The sequence below is a fragment of the Pyxicephalus adspersus genome, chromosome 12, assembly GCF_032062135.1.
Source record: "Pyxicephalus adspersus chromosome 12, UCB_Pads_2.0, whole genome shotgun sequence".
Classification (NCBI taxonomy): Eukaryota; Metazoa; Chordata; class Amphibia; order Anura; family Pyxicephalidae; genus Pyxicephalus; species Pyxicephalus adspersus.
The window spans coordinates 11078758-11092402 of record NC_092869.1 but is presented as its reverse complement, the minus strand read 5'-3'; the positions used below and the strand labels follow the sequence as shown (position 1 = coordinate 11092402).

Genomic DNA, 13645 nt, shown 5'->3' with positions numbered 1-13645 from the left:
CATTCTATATTTATTCAGTGAAAACCCTAAAACATTTTCATCATTTGATTTTATTTCATAGCTGCTAATGAAGATTCAAACATATGAATGAAAATAAATAAAACTTAGATGTACAGTGAATCATCTCCACAGATGCAGATCACTGGGTCAATAAGTGGCCATGTGCTGTCCGGGGTGCTGATCTTGGTATAATGACGTACATAAGAGACAGCTCTACCAGCAGCTGCGTGCCTACAGCCATCGAGTCACCCAGCTGGCTGTCACATCACACTCTCGGTCTTCCTTGGATGCCTGTCTCATAACAGAAGACGAGAAGCTGTTTTACAAAAGTTGAAATTGCTCAAAATCAAAGAATTCTTTCCCTCTTTTTTCCTGACATTTGAATTCATGCAAACTCAAAGGGCTGGGAGACAACACACTTTAATTATAATATACATTTCTCTTGCCTAAGTCATGCCAATTACATCTGATTGGATATTTTCTTTATTCAACAAGCCCCTTTCATGTCATTTTAATTTACTGTCAAAGCAGACGGAATATTGGAAACTAAATTATTTACTTCAACCCATAAACCAATAATGTTCCATTTGTCTCGTACGTGGAGAGTCTGGGCTAACAAGATTATTAAGGACATTGCTTGTAATAGTGAATGTCCTTCACCGCGTGTCTGCTCCCGCTGCGCTCTCAGAAAGCAGACTTCAAAGCCCCTTATGCCATTCCGTCACACCGCCTCTGATTTCAATTACTGCCTCTCTGGGCTCTGTGAGAGTGGATCAGACGCTCTCCCTGCCCGCTGCTGTCAGACACACCGAGAGCTGTGTGCTCGCAGGGGACCAGTATTCCCAGAGCTCCAAGAGGTACACATATAGCTAAAACTCTCTTCTTCTTACTTCTGCTTTCAAGAGGGCCTTCCATACTTTGCCAATGCTTTGTTCTCCATAGAAAACACAGACCATTATCAAACTGGACCTAACATTTACAAAGCCTTTATGATGACAATGGCTGCTTAGCATTATTTTTATTATCTTTTATTTATAAAGCACCAACATATTATGCAGAGATGTCTAATAAATATGGTCTGCAGATGACCAACCTGTAAATTAGACAAGTACAAACAATGACAGAGGAGGAGAGGAGGCCCTTGCCTTTTGCTGTATTTACCAAAACTCTGTTTAAGGTTGCAGCATCTGTTGTAAGAGTCCTTTGTCAATACAGAACAATTAACAAAATCAAATGAAAGAAACAAACAATAATGAGGCTTTCTAAAAGAGCACTGATGTGTTGCAGACCACAGCGCCATTCGGAAATGATGCCTCGCTATGCTAACAACAATGAACAGCCAACATGTAATATGTGACTGTTTGTGGGAAGGGGGGGTTACAGATCATTATTACTATTTGCCCTATGTTATTCAGTAAATTCCTTGGTGAGCAGTAATATATGAACATTGAACAAATGAAAGCATATACTGATCACTTGGATGGAGTAAAATGTCCCCATATAGTCATAGTCAGTCTTATTCTACTAGGCAATGTGAATGACAATGAAAATGTGATCAGAATAGTAACCATAAGATCCATTTGAGAGCTATGTCTTAAAGTGTAGCTATTCACAAAAGTAGTTTTGGACAAAAGGGTAAAGTGTTTGAAACCTGTCTGGTTTTACTATTATCCAGAAGAGATATTTTCCCTACCTTTCTGATCTAAGAACAACCTTTAGCAGATATGAATAAAGAGAAAATCTGCAACTAAGAACAATACAGCAATAAAAATCTTAAGGCGGATCAAACCACTTAAAATACAAACATTAAGGAATCTATCTAGGGAGTTTCCAATTGCAATAAAATTGGACAGGAGTTCCAATCTTTACTCACTTTATCTAAAACTAAAACAAAACAAGTTTGGGGTATAGGATACTCGTAGATACATGACCTGGTTCTGCTGCATTGTATGGTTCCTTGAAGGTACTCTGCCATGAAACAAAATACATAGGAGACTGATAAACTATGGGCCTGATTTATTAACGCTCTCCAAGACTGGGAAGATAGGCTCTTTTGGCAGAACCTGGGTATATCTTCTCCAGAGGAATACTGGAATGTATAGCAGCGTCATCAACAAAAAGGTTAGTAGGTGAAGTCATGCAAGTAAATTCTTTATGCACCAGTACCAAACTGCGTTCCGAAGACATGTCTAGGTCCATGAAATGGACTCAACATCCAGTGATTTAAATACCCTTGGACAGTTTAGAGATGATGTATTCTTTCCCCGCTCCTTACATCTGCTGAACTGAGAACCCAAGATCAAAATAAATGTGCACTGCTGCAATCAGCTGCCAAAAGACAAGGAAGCCCATCTGCCTTGTTTTACAAGAAGAAGCACTGTGTTACTCTTCAGCATTACACATCATTCTCAGATACTACAAAGTACTCAGCCTCCAGCGTTTCCATATACTTCTTTAGGAAACCAAACAGGCTTACTGTAGAGGAGAAGCAGCAAAGTCTGCACTTCCATTCAGAAATTTCTAGCTAGCATTCCATTGCTTCAAGATGTCTAATTAAAAAATCACTACCCTGCAAAATGTCTTCCAGGGAATTTATGGTTACATAGTTTTTTTTCTTCTCATTCTAAAAACAAACACTTTTTCTCATAGACATTAATATTTATAAACCATTTCCACAGATATTTAGCTGTTTGACAGGATAAACTACAGGTTGTGCAGAAAATTTTCTACTGCACCGCTGCACGACACAACAACTATCTTACATGTCAAGATCATTAAATGAAATGGAATTCTATTACACCCAATTCAGCTAAATGGAGACAGGCATGATCATGATAAAGTCAGCTCCATTCACAAAGATCATTATAAAATGTTATTACTCACCACAAAGACCTATGTAGAGTGTATTAAAACAAACTTCCTAACCCTTACAACAATGGTGACCAAATAGTATTATTTTACCTTGTTTATTACCACCCACAAAGCCACATGTGCATTACGGTATGCACAACATAACCACCAAGCCACACTGTGGGATACACTATACTCAACATCATCCAGAAAGCCACTCTATGGGATTTACTATACCCAACATCATCCACAAAGCCACTCTATGAGATACACTATACCCAACACTGCCAACCAAGCCACTCTATGGGATACACTATACCCAACATCATCCAGAAAGCCACTCTATGGGATACACTATACCCAACATCATCCAGAAAGCCACTCTATGGGATACACTATACCCAACATCATCCACAAAGCTACTCTATGAGATACACTATACCAAACATCATCCACAAAGACACTTTATGGGATAAACTATACCCAACATCATCCACAAAGCCACACTATCAGATACACTATACCCAACACTGCCCACCAAGCCACTCTATGAGATACACTATTCCCTACACCGCCCACCAAGCCACTGTATGGAATACACTATACCCAACATCATCCAGAAAACCCCTCTATGAGATACACTATACCCAACACTGCCCACCAAGGCACTCTATGAAATACACTATACCCAACATCATCCATAAAGCCACTCTATGAGATACACTATACCCAACACTGCCAACCAAGCCACTGTATGGAATACACTATACCTAACATCATCCACAAAGCCCCCCCATGAGATACACTATACCCAACACCGCCCGCCAAGGCACTCTATGAGATACACTTTACCCAACATCATCCACAAAGCCACTCAATGGGATACACTATGCCCAACACAATTCACAAAGTCACTCTATGAAATTCACTATACTCAACACCACCCAGAAAGCCACTCTATGAAATACACTATACCCAACACTGCCCACCAAGCCACTCTATGGGATACACTATGCCCAACATCATCCACAAAGCCACTGTATGGGATACACTATACCCAACACTGCCCACCAAGCCACTCTATGGGATACACTATACCCAACACCGCCCAACAAGCCACTCTATGGGATACACTATACCCAACATCATCCACAAAGCCATTCTATGAGATACACTTTACCCAACACCGCCCACTAAGCCACTTTATGGGATACACTATGCCCAACACCATCCACAAAGCCACTCTATGAAATACACTATACCCAACACCGCCCACCAAGCCACTCCATGGGATACACCATGCCCAACACCATTCACAAAGCCATTCTATGGGCTACATTATGCCCCACACTGACCACCAAGCCACTCTAATCCCACTCCTTCCTTTTGATCTGAAATTTAAAAAAATCCTATCAAAAATCAGACTATTGGAATGTATGTACTAAGTCTAACTAGACATAAGAAAATTCCTCTTATAAAAATACCTAAAAAGGTATGAGCAATAGGCAAATACATAAACTCGGTGCGCATGAATTACTGCAATTACCCAAAATACTTGGCAATGACCATAATACAGTTTTATTATAGTATATTGCCATACCTATCTGAAGAAGCATGAAATTTATTATAGTCAAAGCATGACATGATCGCAAGCATTTCATGCAATATAATTAAAATAGGACATCGCCATTTTATAACAGATTTAAAAGAAAGCTTCTTTTCTGAGTCAACAATAACAGCACTGATAGTAAATGAAGAAATATGGATATGGCTGTCATGATATAATATTTAATACCTCTAAACAGCATACACATTAATGTCTATATAATAATATACTGTAATACTTAAGGAGTGTAATAAATTGTATGTAACATGACATTACAATGAATTATCTGTAGAAGTATAGCTTAGAAGATTCCAATTAACAAATATGTTGTAATTGATGAGGTTCTGCTTTCAGCTTTTCTTGGCATGTATTGTAAATTACCATGGAAGACAATCCATGGAATATTTATTCCCACGAAAGGCATAGTATAATAGATCTGCCCGATAAAGGAAAAACACCTAGAGTTAGTGCACTTTCACATCTTGTCATTGAGCTCCATTCACTGGAGACTCCCCATTTGATAAAGTGCATCAGCCGAGTGATGGACTATAGCTAAATAGGTATGCTCAGGCAGGGATCTAATCATTAGAAAAGCTGAATTGTGAAGCCATCCGATCCCATTACATCTCATTTAATGTCATGAAACAAAATAGCCAAACATCCATTTTAGGATTAAATTGTGGTTTCTACTATATAGGCACCAGAGCTTCCACTGTATAATATGTGGAAACTATAGTGCATAGGTAATTACACATTTTTTTCTATCATTGGCACATATTATATTTTGAATGTAGATTTTATATACAAAAAGGTAAATGTTACCTCTATCAGGCATTTGTAATGTCAGGAAATGTGATTAGCATCCATGCTTATTGACTTGCTTGGGAGATAAGCTTACGTTGCCTGGAAAAAAAAAACTCCTGCACCCTGTCCCCTTTTCTATTCATCAACATTAGAAGATCCAAAGCTAATAAGGGCACTGCTGATCATAAATGAGAACCACCATGTTTTCTTTTTTCTTTTTACAGAAACCCAAATTGGTGAAACAGCACCTAGGAATATGAAGGTGTACAAATTTAGCTTAACTAAAGTTAATAATGCCTTGTTAGTAATGCCTTTTTAAAAAAACAGTAAATATGGTTCAGCCAGTTTTATTCTATCGATCGCTAAGATATTTTGCAGTTCACAAGTTTACTTAATACTATGTTGCAGTGCCAAATAAACTGCATACAGCTCATACCATTTCTCATTATTCCATAAACCTTTGTTAACTGCTGTATGAGCCTCTGAAATCCTGCTCAGGATGAGAAATCCTAGAAGGTGCAGGTGGGACTAAGATCTGAGAGACCTGTGACCTAAAAAGAAGGCAGCAATTTTGTCTGATGAACCGGTCGATCAATGGACTAAGATCAGGAGAAAATGGCTTCATGTCTTAGTGACACTGGTAGTTCCTAGTGAATTGACAGGCCACTTTCTACAGTCAATGCATGTAAGTTGACAGCAGAGCAGATACAGAAAAACCTATTTCTTGTAGGTTAGGTCACCTGGGGGGAACAATTAATTCCCAACCATCACCCCATGCATTTCTATGTCATCAGCATCAGGATTACATTTTATCTGCCTATTGCTTTTGTGCATACCTTAGGAACATGATAATAATAACTGATGAAAACAATCCTTCATAATCCAACCTACCCCTAAAAATACAGCACATAAACAAGCAAGGCATATACTCTAATTGGGTTGAGGAAAGCATATATAAGTTATATATTTTCAGACAGATCCTTATAGCATTATGACTCCATAAAGTAATTTAATCTGTCATGCAAAAAATGAATTATGCCATGGAAATAATTTTTCTCTTACTGCAAAGCCAAATGTGTCACTGCATTAGGGTTTACTACAAACTGCTCAGCACCATTAAATGCTGTATGGGGACAATCCAGGTGGGTGCCTGTAATGCCTGAATGAATGTACAGATGTGCTACCTGAAGCACTGCCCAACAAAGCCATGTGCCCTGTATGATTGATGCATATCATTACTTGCATATGTGCACAGGGGAGAGATCCTTGTTCAGGGATCCCGTTAGCAAAATATTGTCCCCCATCCAGGATAATTTTCCCGGTATATAAGTCTATTACTGAGCAGCCAATGTAAAGCACTGATTTATTTAAAAAATTATTCTTGTTAGAGGTATACATGAAATGTATATACATGATAGTGATGTATAAAATACACTACCCCTAATATCTGCACCAAGTGTCCATCAGTAATAGGGAAAATAATCTCCCTGATACATTCATGCTCAAATTCACCTGCCCACTTCTTTTACTACTGTTTAGTCCACATCTACATTTCCTACCCTTCAGTTGGACATCTGAGTCTTAACATCTGCTCTATTATACTGTGAATGTTACACCTGTACCTTGTGATCACATTTAAACATTTGTTTTTTTTTAAGTATCATATCATTGATGTTATCCTAATATCTTAATCATTACAATTTATTAGAAATATAATGTTTTATACTAAGATTTTTTTAAGCTAGGGCCATTTTGTTTGTCTAATTTTGCCAAATTAAAAAAGGTTCTGAGCAACTAATAAATACAAAGATTCACATAGGATACACATTGAATTACTAAAGTTTTCTTAAATATCTTAAACCTATGAGCAGCATCTGGTCTTCCTTGTCATTCTGTGGAAATGAACAGAACTTTGATCACTCTACCTGTGAACTTTGTAACTAGTTAATTAATTTGTAGCCTTGCATTGGGTCTCCTCTGCCCTACAAGGATATGTCCTGTTTTATTTCTGTCTAGGGAATGATTTAAGAGGAGTAAAGGCTTCCCTTTACTCCACCAGACTGGTCCAGCCTTCTCACCAACCAGCCGGGCTCACCCGGGGCTCACCAACCAGCCGGTCTGGTCCCTGATATCATCCCATTTAGTGCAAGTCTATAAACCATGCACTATAGGGGGCTGATGCTGAGGCCCAGCCACCAACCAAAGCTTTGGGAAGTAGAATAAGGGCCAGCAGGTGTAGGAGTAAGGAACAAGGTAAACTTTTACTATTACAGCATCATTCCTTAGAATAAATGAGCAATAGTCCCTTCCCACTGCAAAGGGTAAAACAGACTTAAGCCCAGAGTTCCACTTTTATTTTTCAATTTATACCTTCTAATGTGTTTGTATTGGTAAATTCCTACACATCAACATAAGACTGGGAGAGAAATAAGCAGCACCGTTAGTCATTGGGCATGCAACCATTAGGCACCAATCCACTGCACAGTTATGTGAATCTAATAAATGGAGCATGCTAATTAGAGAAGAATGCACACATAGGACTTTATTATCAAGATATCTTTTTCATTTACTGTTTACAGCTAAAATGGTATTGTTTTGGCTACAGAGGAGAAAAGCAAATGGTCAAGATCTGGTCATGACATCAAGTTGTGGAGTCTAATCTAGAAGATTGGCTAAACAGAATTTGTGGCAGGCAAGCTAGTACATAAATGTCCATTTGTCTATCTACAGATACTTCTAGATAGCTGCTAGCGTATAGCTAAGATGCCACTTTAAATTGTAGCCGCAAGTAGGTCACCTGGTCTATCAAACTAATTTGTTGTGTATTGTTCCTAGTGCCTGTTGTTCTCCAAGTTTTGTTCTCATTTACTAACGTCTCATTTTAGATGTGGAGTCTTCAATGAACATAAGAGAAAAGAAGACAGTGGAATCAGCAATTATCGGACTTTCCACAGCAAAAACTACACATCAGCACATCACAGAATGGGAAAAAATATATATACACTTTTTAAAAAATATATAAATGCATATTCATCAAACTGTCATTAGTGTTCCTTCAATGCAACAGATATGCTTTAATGTGTCAATGGTTATAGCTACATAGACAGCACAATATTACACACAAGTACAATGTTCTACTGTACTGGTAACTGGCTCATTTCTTAACTACAATAAGCTAATCTAAATTGCATTAACAGATTAATTAGAGAGAAGAAAAATGTGAAGAAACACCAGGAGGGAGCAGAATGACCTTAGGGCTGATCTCTGTCTCAGTGGAGTAGATGGGAAAATGCACTCAATGCGGACCTCACTTGCCGCAGCTACAATTATAGTCTGCGTCTGTGGTTTTTACACCAGAAGGAGCAGTAACTACTTTTGTGTAACAATAAATAAGAAAAGATCAGAGAAAATCTCTTTGGCACTATATGAATTTTAAATACACTGGGTCTGGTTCACTAAAGCTAGGAAAGCTTTAAAAGCAGTTAGATTTTTATTATTATTTATCATGTATTCTATTTCAAGAGATTAAGACTAGTTACATAATTTTGGTTTTATTTTGGATATATTTAACATATATATTCCTACACTGTATATTAAGAGAACCTTAGGCTGTGATGCTCTAAAATGTTGTTTTACAAACTGTGTGTGACTAGGGATGGAATACGATGGTGGACACCATTCTGTCTTCAGGCTATAAGTAGTCAGACCTCCCTCACGTGCGTACAGGAAGTAAAATTTGATATTAATCTCTACACTCACTGGGGTGCAATATTAATAATGTAACAGGCCCATGTGATGGAGCTGTGTACTGTGCAGAAAAAACATAAGTTGGAGTCATTGCTATGGTGGTAGGATTAAACAAGTAGTATAAATGCTGGGAGGAGTTTGCATGTTCTCCCTGTGTCTGCGTGGGTACCTCTGGGTACTCCAACATTTCAAAAACATGCAGTTGGGTAAGTGGCTTCCCCCCCCCCATAAAAAAAAAATTGTCCTTAGAGTACATTAATGACATATGGCTGAGGTAGGGACATTAGACTGTGAGCCCCTTTGAGGGACAGTTACAACTATGGACTTTGTACAGCGCTGCGTAATATGATGGCACTATATAAATACTGTGTAATAATATTAATGTGACTCTGAGGCCTCCTTACCAAATTGTTTTTAAGCAGAAAGGGAAAAGGGTAAAATGCACGAGCCTGCTCGGGTCTTATCTGCTCCCACATTCTGCGATTCTGTATAAGAAAAATTATTTGTCATTATTACGGAGGGATTTGAACCCATGCTGCTAAACACACCGCCCTGATTTGAAAACGGATGCGTTATGGGAGCAGCGACCAAAACAGCTCTCCTCCTCCTCCTCAGCCAAAAGCAATTTCTTTTTCTAATTTTAGTTATGCACAAGCCTGCGGGCATCATGAGCGTTTAGTAATTAGTTTTATAATTACTGCTGTTTTGCTCGCTGTCATTCAATTTTTCTTACAGCCCGGCCCGGGAATGCAATGTCTCTTGCCCACAGCTGTGGAAATTGCTCTACGATTAGAAAGCAAAAAATAAATAAAAGAAACAGGGAGATAACAAACTGCAACAGTCTTTGTTGGGGGGGGGGGGTTTGTGATGCCAAATTCTGCCCATTCTAGTTAACCCCTGAATGCTACTCAATTCAGGAAGAGGGACATGCATCAGGCTGTACTGTATAGTACAATTTATTTAGATTCCTTTTACAGCAATAACCTATGATGAGGCCTGGACACTGTAACATTAAAGGCTGCCTAATCCTATGCAAATGCTGACTACTATAAGTACGTTTATATAGCAGGTCCACTGCTTCTGGGGTTATACAGGTGAAGCAGGAATAATTTGGTCCATTACATTGCCACCTTTTCTGTACATAAAATTACAATTATAGTGAGAATTAGGATATAATTATTTTACTCTACATATGTTTTTTAGATGGTTCCATTTTGGTTCTATTAGGCATGAAAGCAACTGTAATCCAAGAGTGAAAAAAGTATTATCTTATAGGCCTCCTACCGTAAAACCTGTAACGTTGTCTGTAAAAATGTATGATGTGTAGATCTGCATTGTGCCTTTACAGCAGAAATAAAAAATAGCTCCAGCTACAAAATAAACTTTTCGTAATACTACTGTAAAAAAGAAAAGGTTAACTTCTCAGGTGTGTCCCATATTGTCCCCATTGCTGTGCATTTGTAGAAAGTCACATGTAATTTTTCACTTTCTGCATATGCAAATGCACAATACATACATACAGCCTGCAAACGCTCCAAAAGGTCCCGCTTATAGAGATAGCACAGTTTATGTCAGTCACCTACTGACATCATATATGTATGTTAGAGTTCTTAATGCAGTCATGAGATCCTGACCAAGCAATGATATGCATAGCGCATTGTAGTACCTCATCCTCTATCCAAAAAACAGGCTCTCCCTCTAGCAGATCTTATTTTTAGTCCTACTTCCTTAAAACTCCATAAAAAACGATCTATTTTAGTCGGGCCATGAACAAGATTTCTTTATTGATTTGTATGGCAAATGTAGAGCTTGTTAAATGGGGGTATGAAGTTTGTGGTGGATGGCAGAGCTTAATTCTGTTTAAAAGCCAAGAAGTTTTTCTGTTTACAAACACCTAAGTCTTCCTGGTAATTAGAAAACCTGTAATGGTTTTGTATCCAAGAATCCTTACAATCAGGGTGGGTTGCATTCCCAGTCCTGTGGACCATTTGATTTCTCCCAGACAGGAATGATCAAGCTTAGCTGATCAGTGCAAGTATCTCAGATTGGAAAACCAGACTAATCCAAAAAGCTGGAGGCTACAGAACTAAGGTTGTATTTCACAAGGAGCCTTTTGCTGTTTCCCAAGGAGAAACACAACCTAGAGCAAAGGACTAAAGCTATGAATGGCTTAGCCTAGTATTTGTTATTTCTTCATTCGCAGGTCCCTTGTAGGAGGTAGAATGCCTAGGACACTGGGGAAGATAAATGAGAGCACAGGGAAGTAGAACAACCAGGTAGAGAGGGGAAAGGGAAGAAGGTGTGTGTAAAGAAGTAAGATCATTCAGTCAATGCACAGTTGTGCCACAAAAAGTACTTACCCACTCTGTTGGAGATGCCCTTGGAACACAGAAACACACTGCCCTAGCATACTGGGGAGATTTCTAGTATACAAGGTTTTGGCTTGCTAGCAAGCTTTGCTGGTACTAAGAAATAAATTAGTTACTTAGATAAGAACCTACTCAGTACAGAATTCTTCAAAAGTAGCTGTGTGCTTTTGTTATGTTTGCATTTAGTATAAAGCAGACAAAAACGTTTTCCTACACACTTCTCCTACACCTGAACACAGTATATCTGCATTCTAACCACAAGTAAAAAAATGTTGCACTCTATACTGCAATGCACAAGAACCAACAGTTACCATTGCTGTCCATTGTGAAGCTGACCCCATTCACTGCAATGAATGGAGAATAAAAAAAAAAAGAGAGAAAAATGTGTGCAACAATTTGTTGTAGCAACTGCAACAACTGCAAATTTCTGATGTCCTTGAGTATTGCACACACAGTGCACCATGTCTGTGATACTTGTTAATGGATTTAGGAAATATTTTAGTAGTATAACCTGCTAAAAGCTGACCACTAGAGTGACAATACTGCTCCTCAAAAGATATAGTACAGTAAAGTGAGGGTCCAAAACAAGCATTTTGAGTTTTAGGATCAATGGCTGTACAGACTATGGGTTACAGACGGGGAACAAGCAGGACGTGCCTTACTGCGGAGAGCAATCCCTATTAGTGGTAGGTCGTTTCACGATCCAGCATGGTTGATCATTAAACAACATCAAGGAACACCTGTACTGATCCTAGATTTTTACCCCACAAAAAAAGTTTGGTTTAGGAAATCTGTATTTTGTAAAGACCTTAAGTCACAGATACAAACCTAATTACTGCAAATATACATAAAGAAAATATCCAACTTCAATATATATAGCAAATATCCAACTGCTATAAACAAATATGTTTTATGTTCAATAACAGAACTTGAAATTATTAATCCAAGCAATAAATTTCTGTTTTCAAAGCAGATGGAAAGCATTGTGGGATTTAATATAATATACAAATATGCATTTGGCTAGGGCAGGGTTAAATTCAGACAGCCTATGTTTGCAGCTCTGTCAGTCACTGAGCATACCGGACTCATTAATCTGCCATCTTTGTTTACCTCATTGCACAGCCTGATTAAATGAATGATCGCTGACAGCTCTATGCATTTTTATTGTGCATACCCCGACAGCAAAGAACCGTTTAATGTCAGCTAGTATGGAGCCTAGAACGACAGAAGCGGAATCTGTGATGAGAGCCTATCACACTAGGAATGGTTAGGGACTATAAGTCTGCTGTTTCTTCAATAAAGAATGCTCAAGGTCCCACTGATTCAAGCCGGCCTATTGATTTCCCACAATGGACATTTCCATTTTGTGAGCAAATGTTCACAGAAGTGCAGTGTGCCAGCTATTAATACTATTTGGGGATTGGGAATGTCTACCTATACCAGCAAAAACTTTAATGTTTTTTTTAATTTATTTTGTGGTCAGTGGAAAAATCTTCTCTTACATTGGTGGTCATTTCAGAAATGCTTCCTTTCATTGGTAGTAAGTAACCCTACCATTGGTGGTTAGAGGAGAAATACTTTCTCCTCTATAATAAAAATTGTGTAGAAACAGTAAATTTCTTTATAGCAAAATGTTGATGCCAAGTTAGATACACAGTCATAGCATTGAGTAGTAGGAAATATTATACAGCTGAAGTGAGATTTGTCAGTGAACAAATCGGGGAGTGTTAGTAAGGACTATAGTGAGCAGCGACTCACCTTTGACAGAAGTGTTGGGAGGTGGGCCTTCCATGCGTAGATTCCATGGTGGGTCCCCTTGGCTGGCAAAGTCTCTCATCTTAAGGTAGCTGATGGTCAGCCGAATGATAGATGCTTTGTCTAGTTGACTTGTGATGGCCGCAGGCAGAGGAAGTAGTTTGGCAAGCTCATAAAACTCAAAGTTCTCTTTTCCACGCCGGGAGCGGGCAGCGTCCCTTGACTTTTCTTTCCGCAGGGCTTGTAAACTGAAGATAAATAAAAAAAAAAAAAAGGAAACCATAATTCAGGATAGCATTATATTTATTAAAAAATATTTATCCAGTAAACCATTTTCTTATAAACTACAAATACTTTGGATGTATACATAAGTGACTTCTTTTATGTGAATCTAATATTTAATTAGTTCTGAATTAAAACACAGGCAGAGGAACATGATGACCAATTTGTATAAAATATTTACAGGTTAACTTGTTCTCTTTTTAGTAAGTCAATGGTGTGCCTAAAATTGCTA

At 38.3% G+C, this 13645-nt stretch overlaps 1 protein-coding gene across 4 annotated transcripts in view; it reads right to left on the bottom strand.

The window, feature by feature from the left end:
• NPAS3 (neuronal PAS domain protein 3) overlaps window positions 1–13645 on the bottom strand; it is a 298073-nt gene that overhangs the window by 143901 nt on the left and 140527 nt on the right. For all 4 annotated transcript variants that reach the window (XM_072427890.1, XM_072427891.1, XM_072427892.1 and 1 more), the window contains one exon: window positions 13135–13379. In XM_072427890.1, the coding sequence (XP_072283991.1) occupies window positions 13135–13379 (245 nt within the window). The remainder of the gene's footprint in view (window positions 1–13134; window positions 13380–13645) is intronic.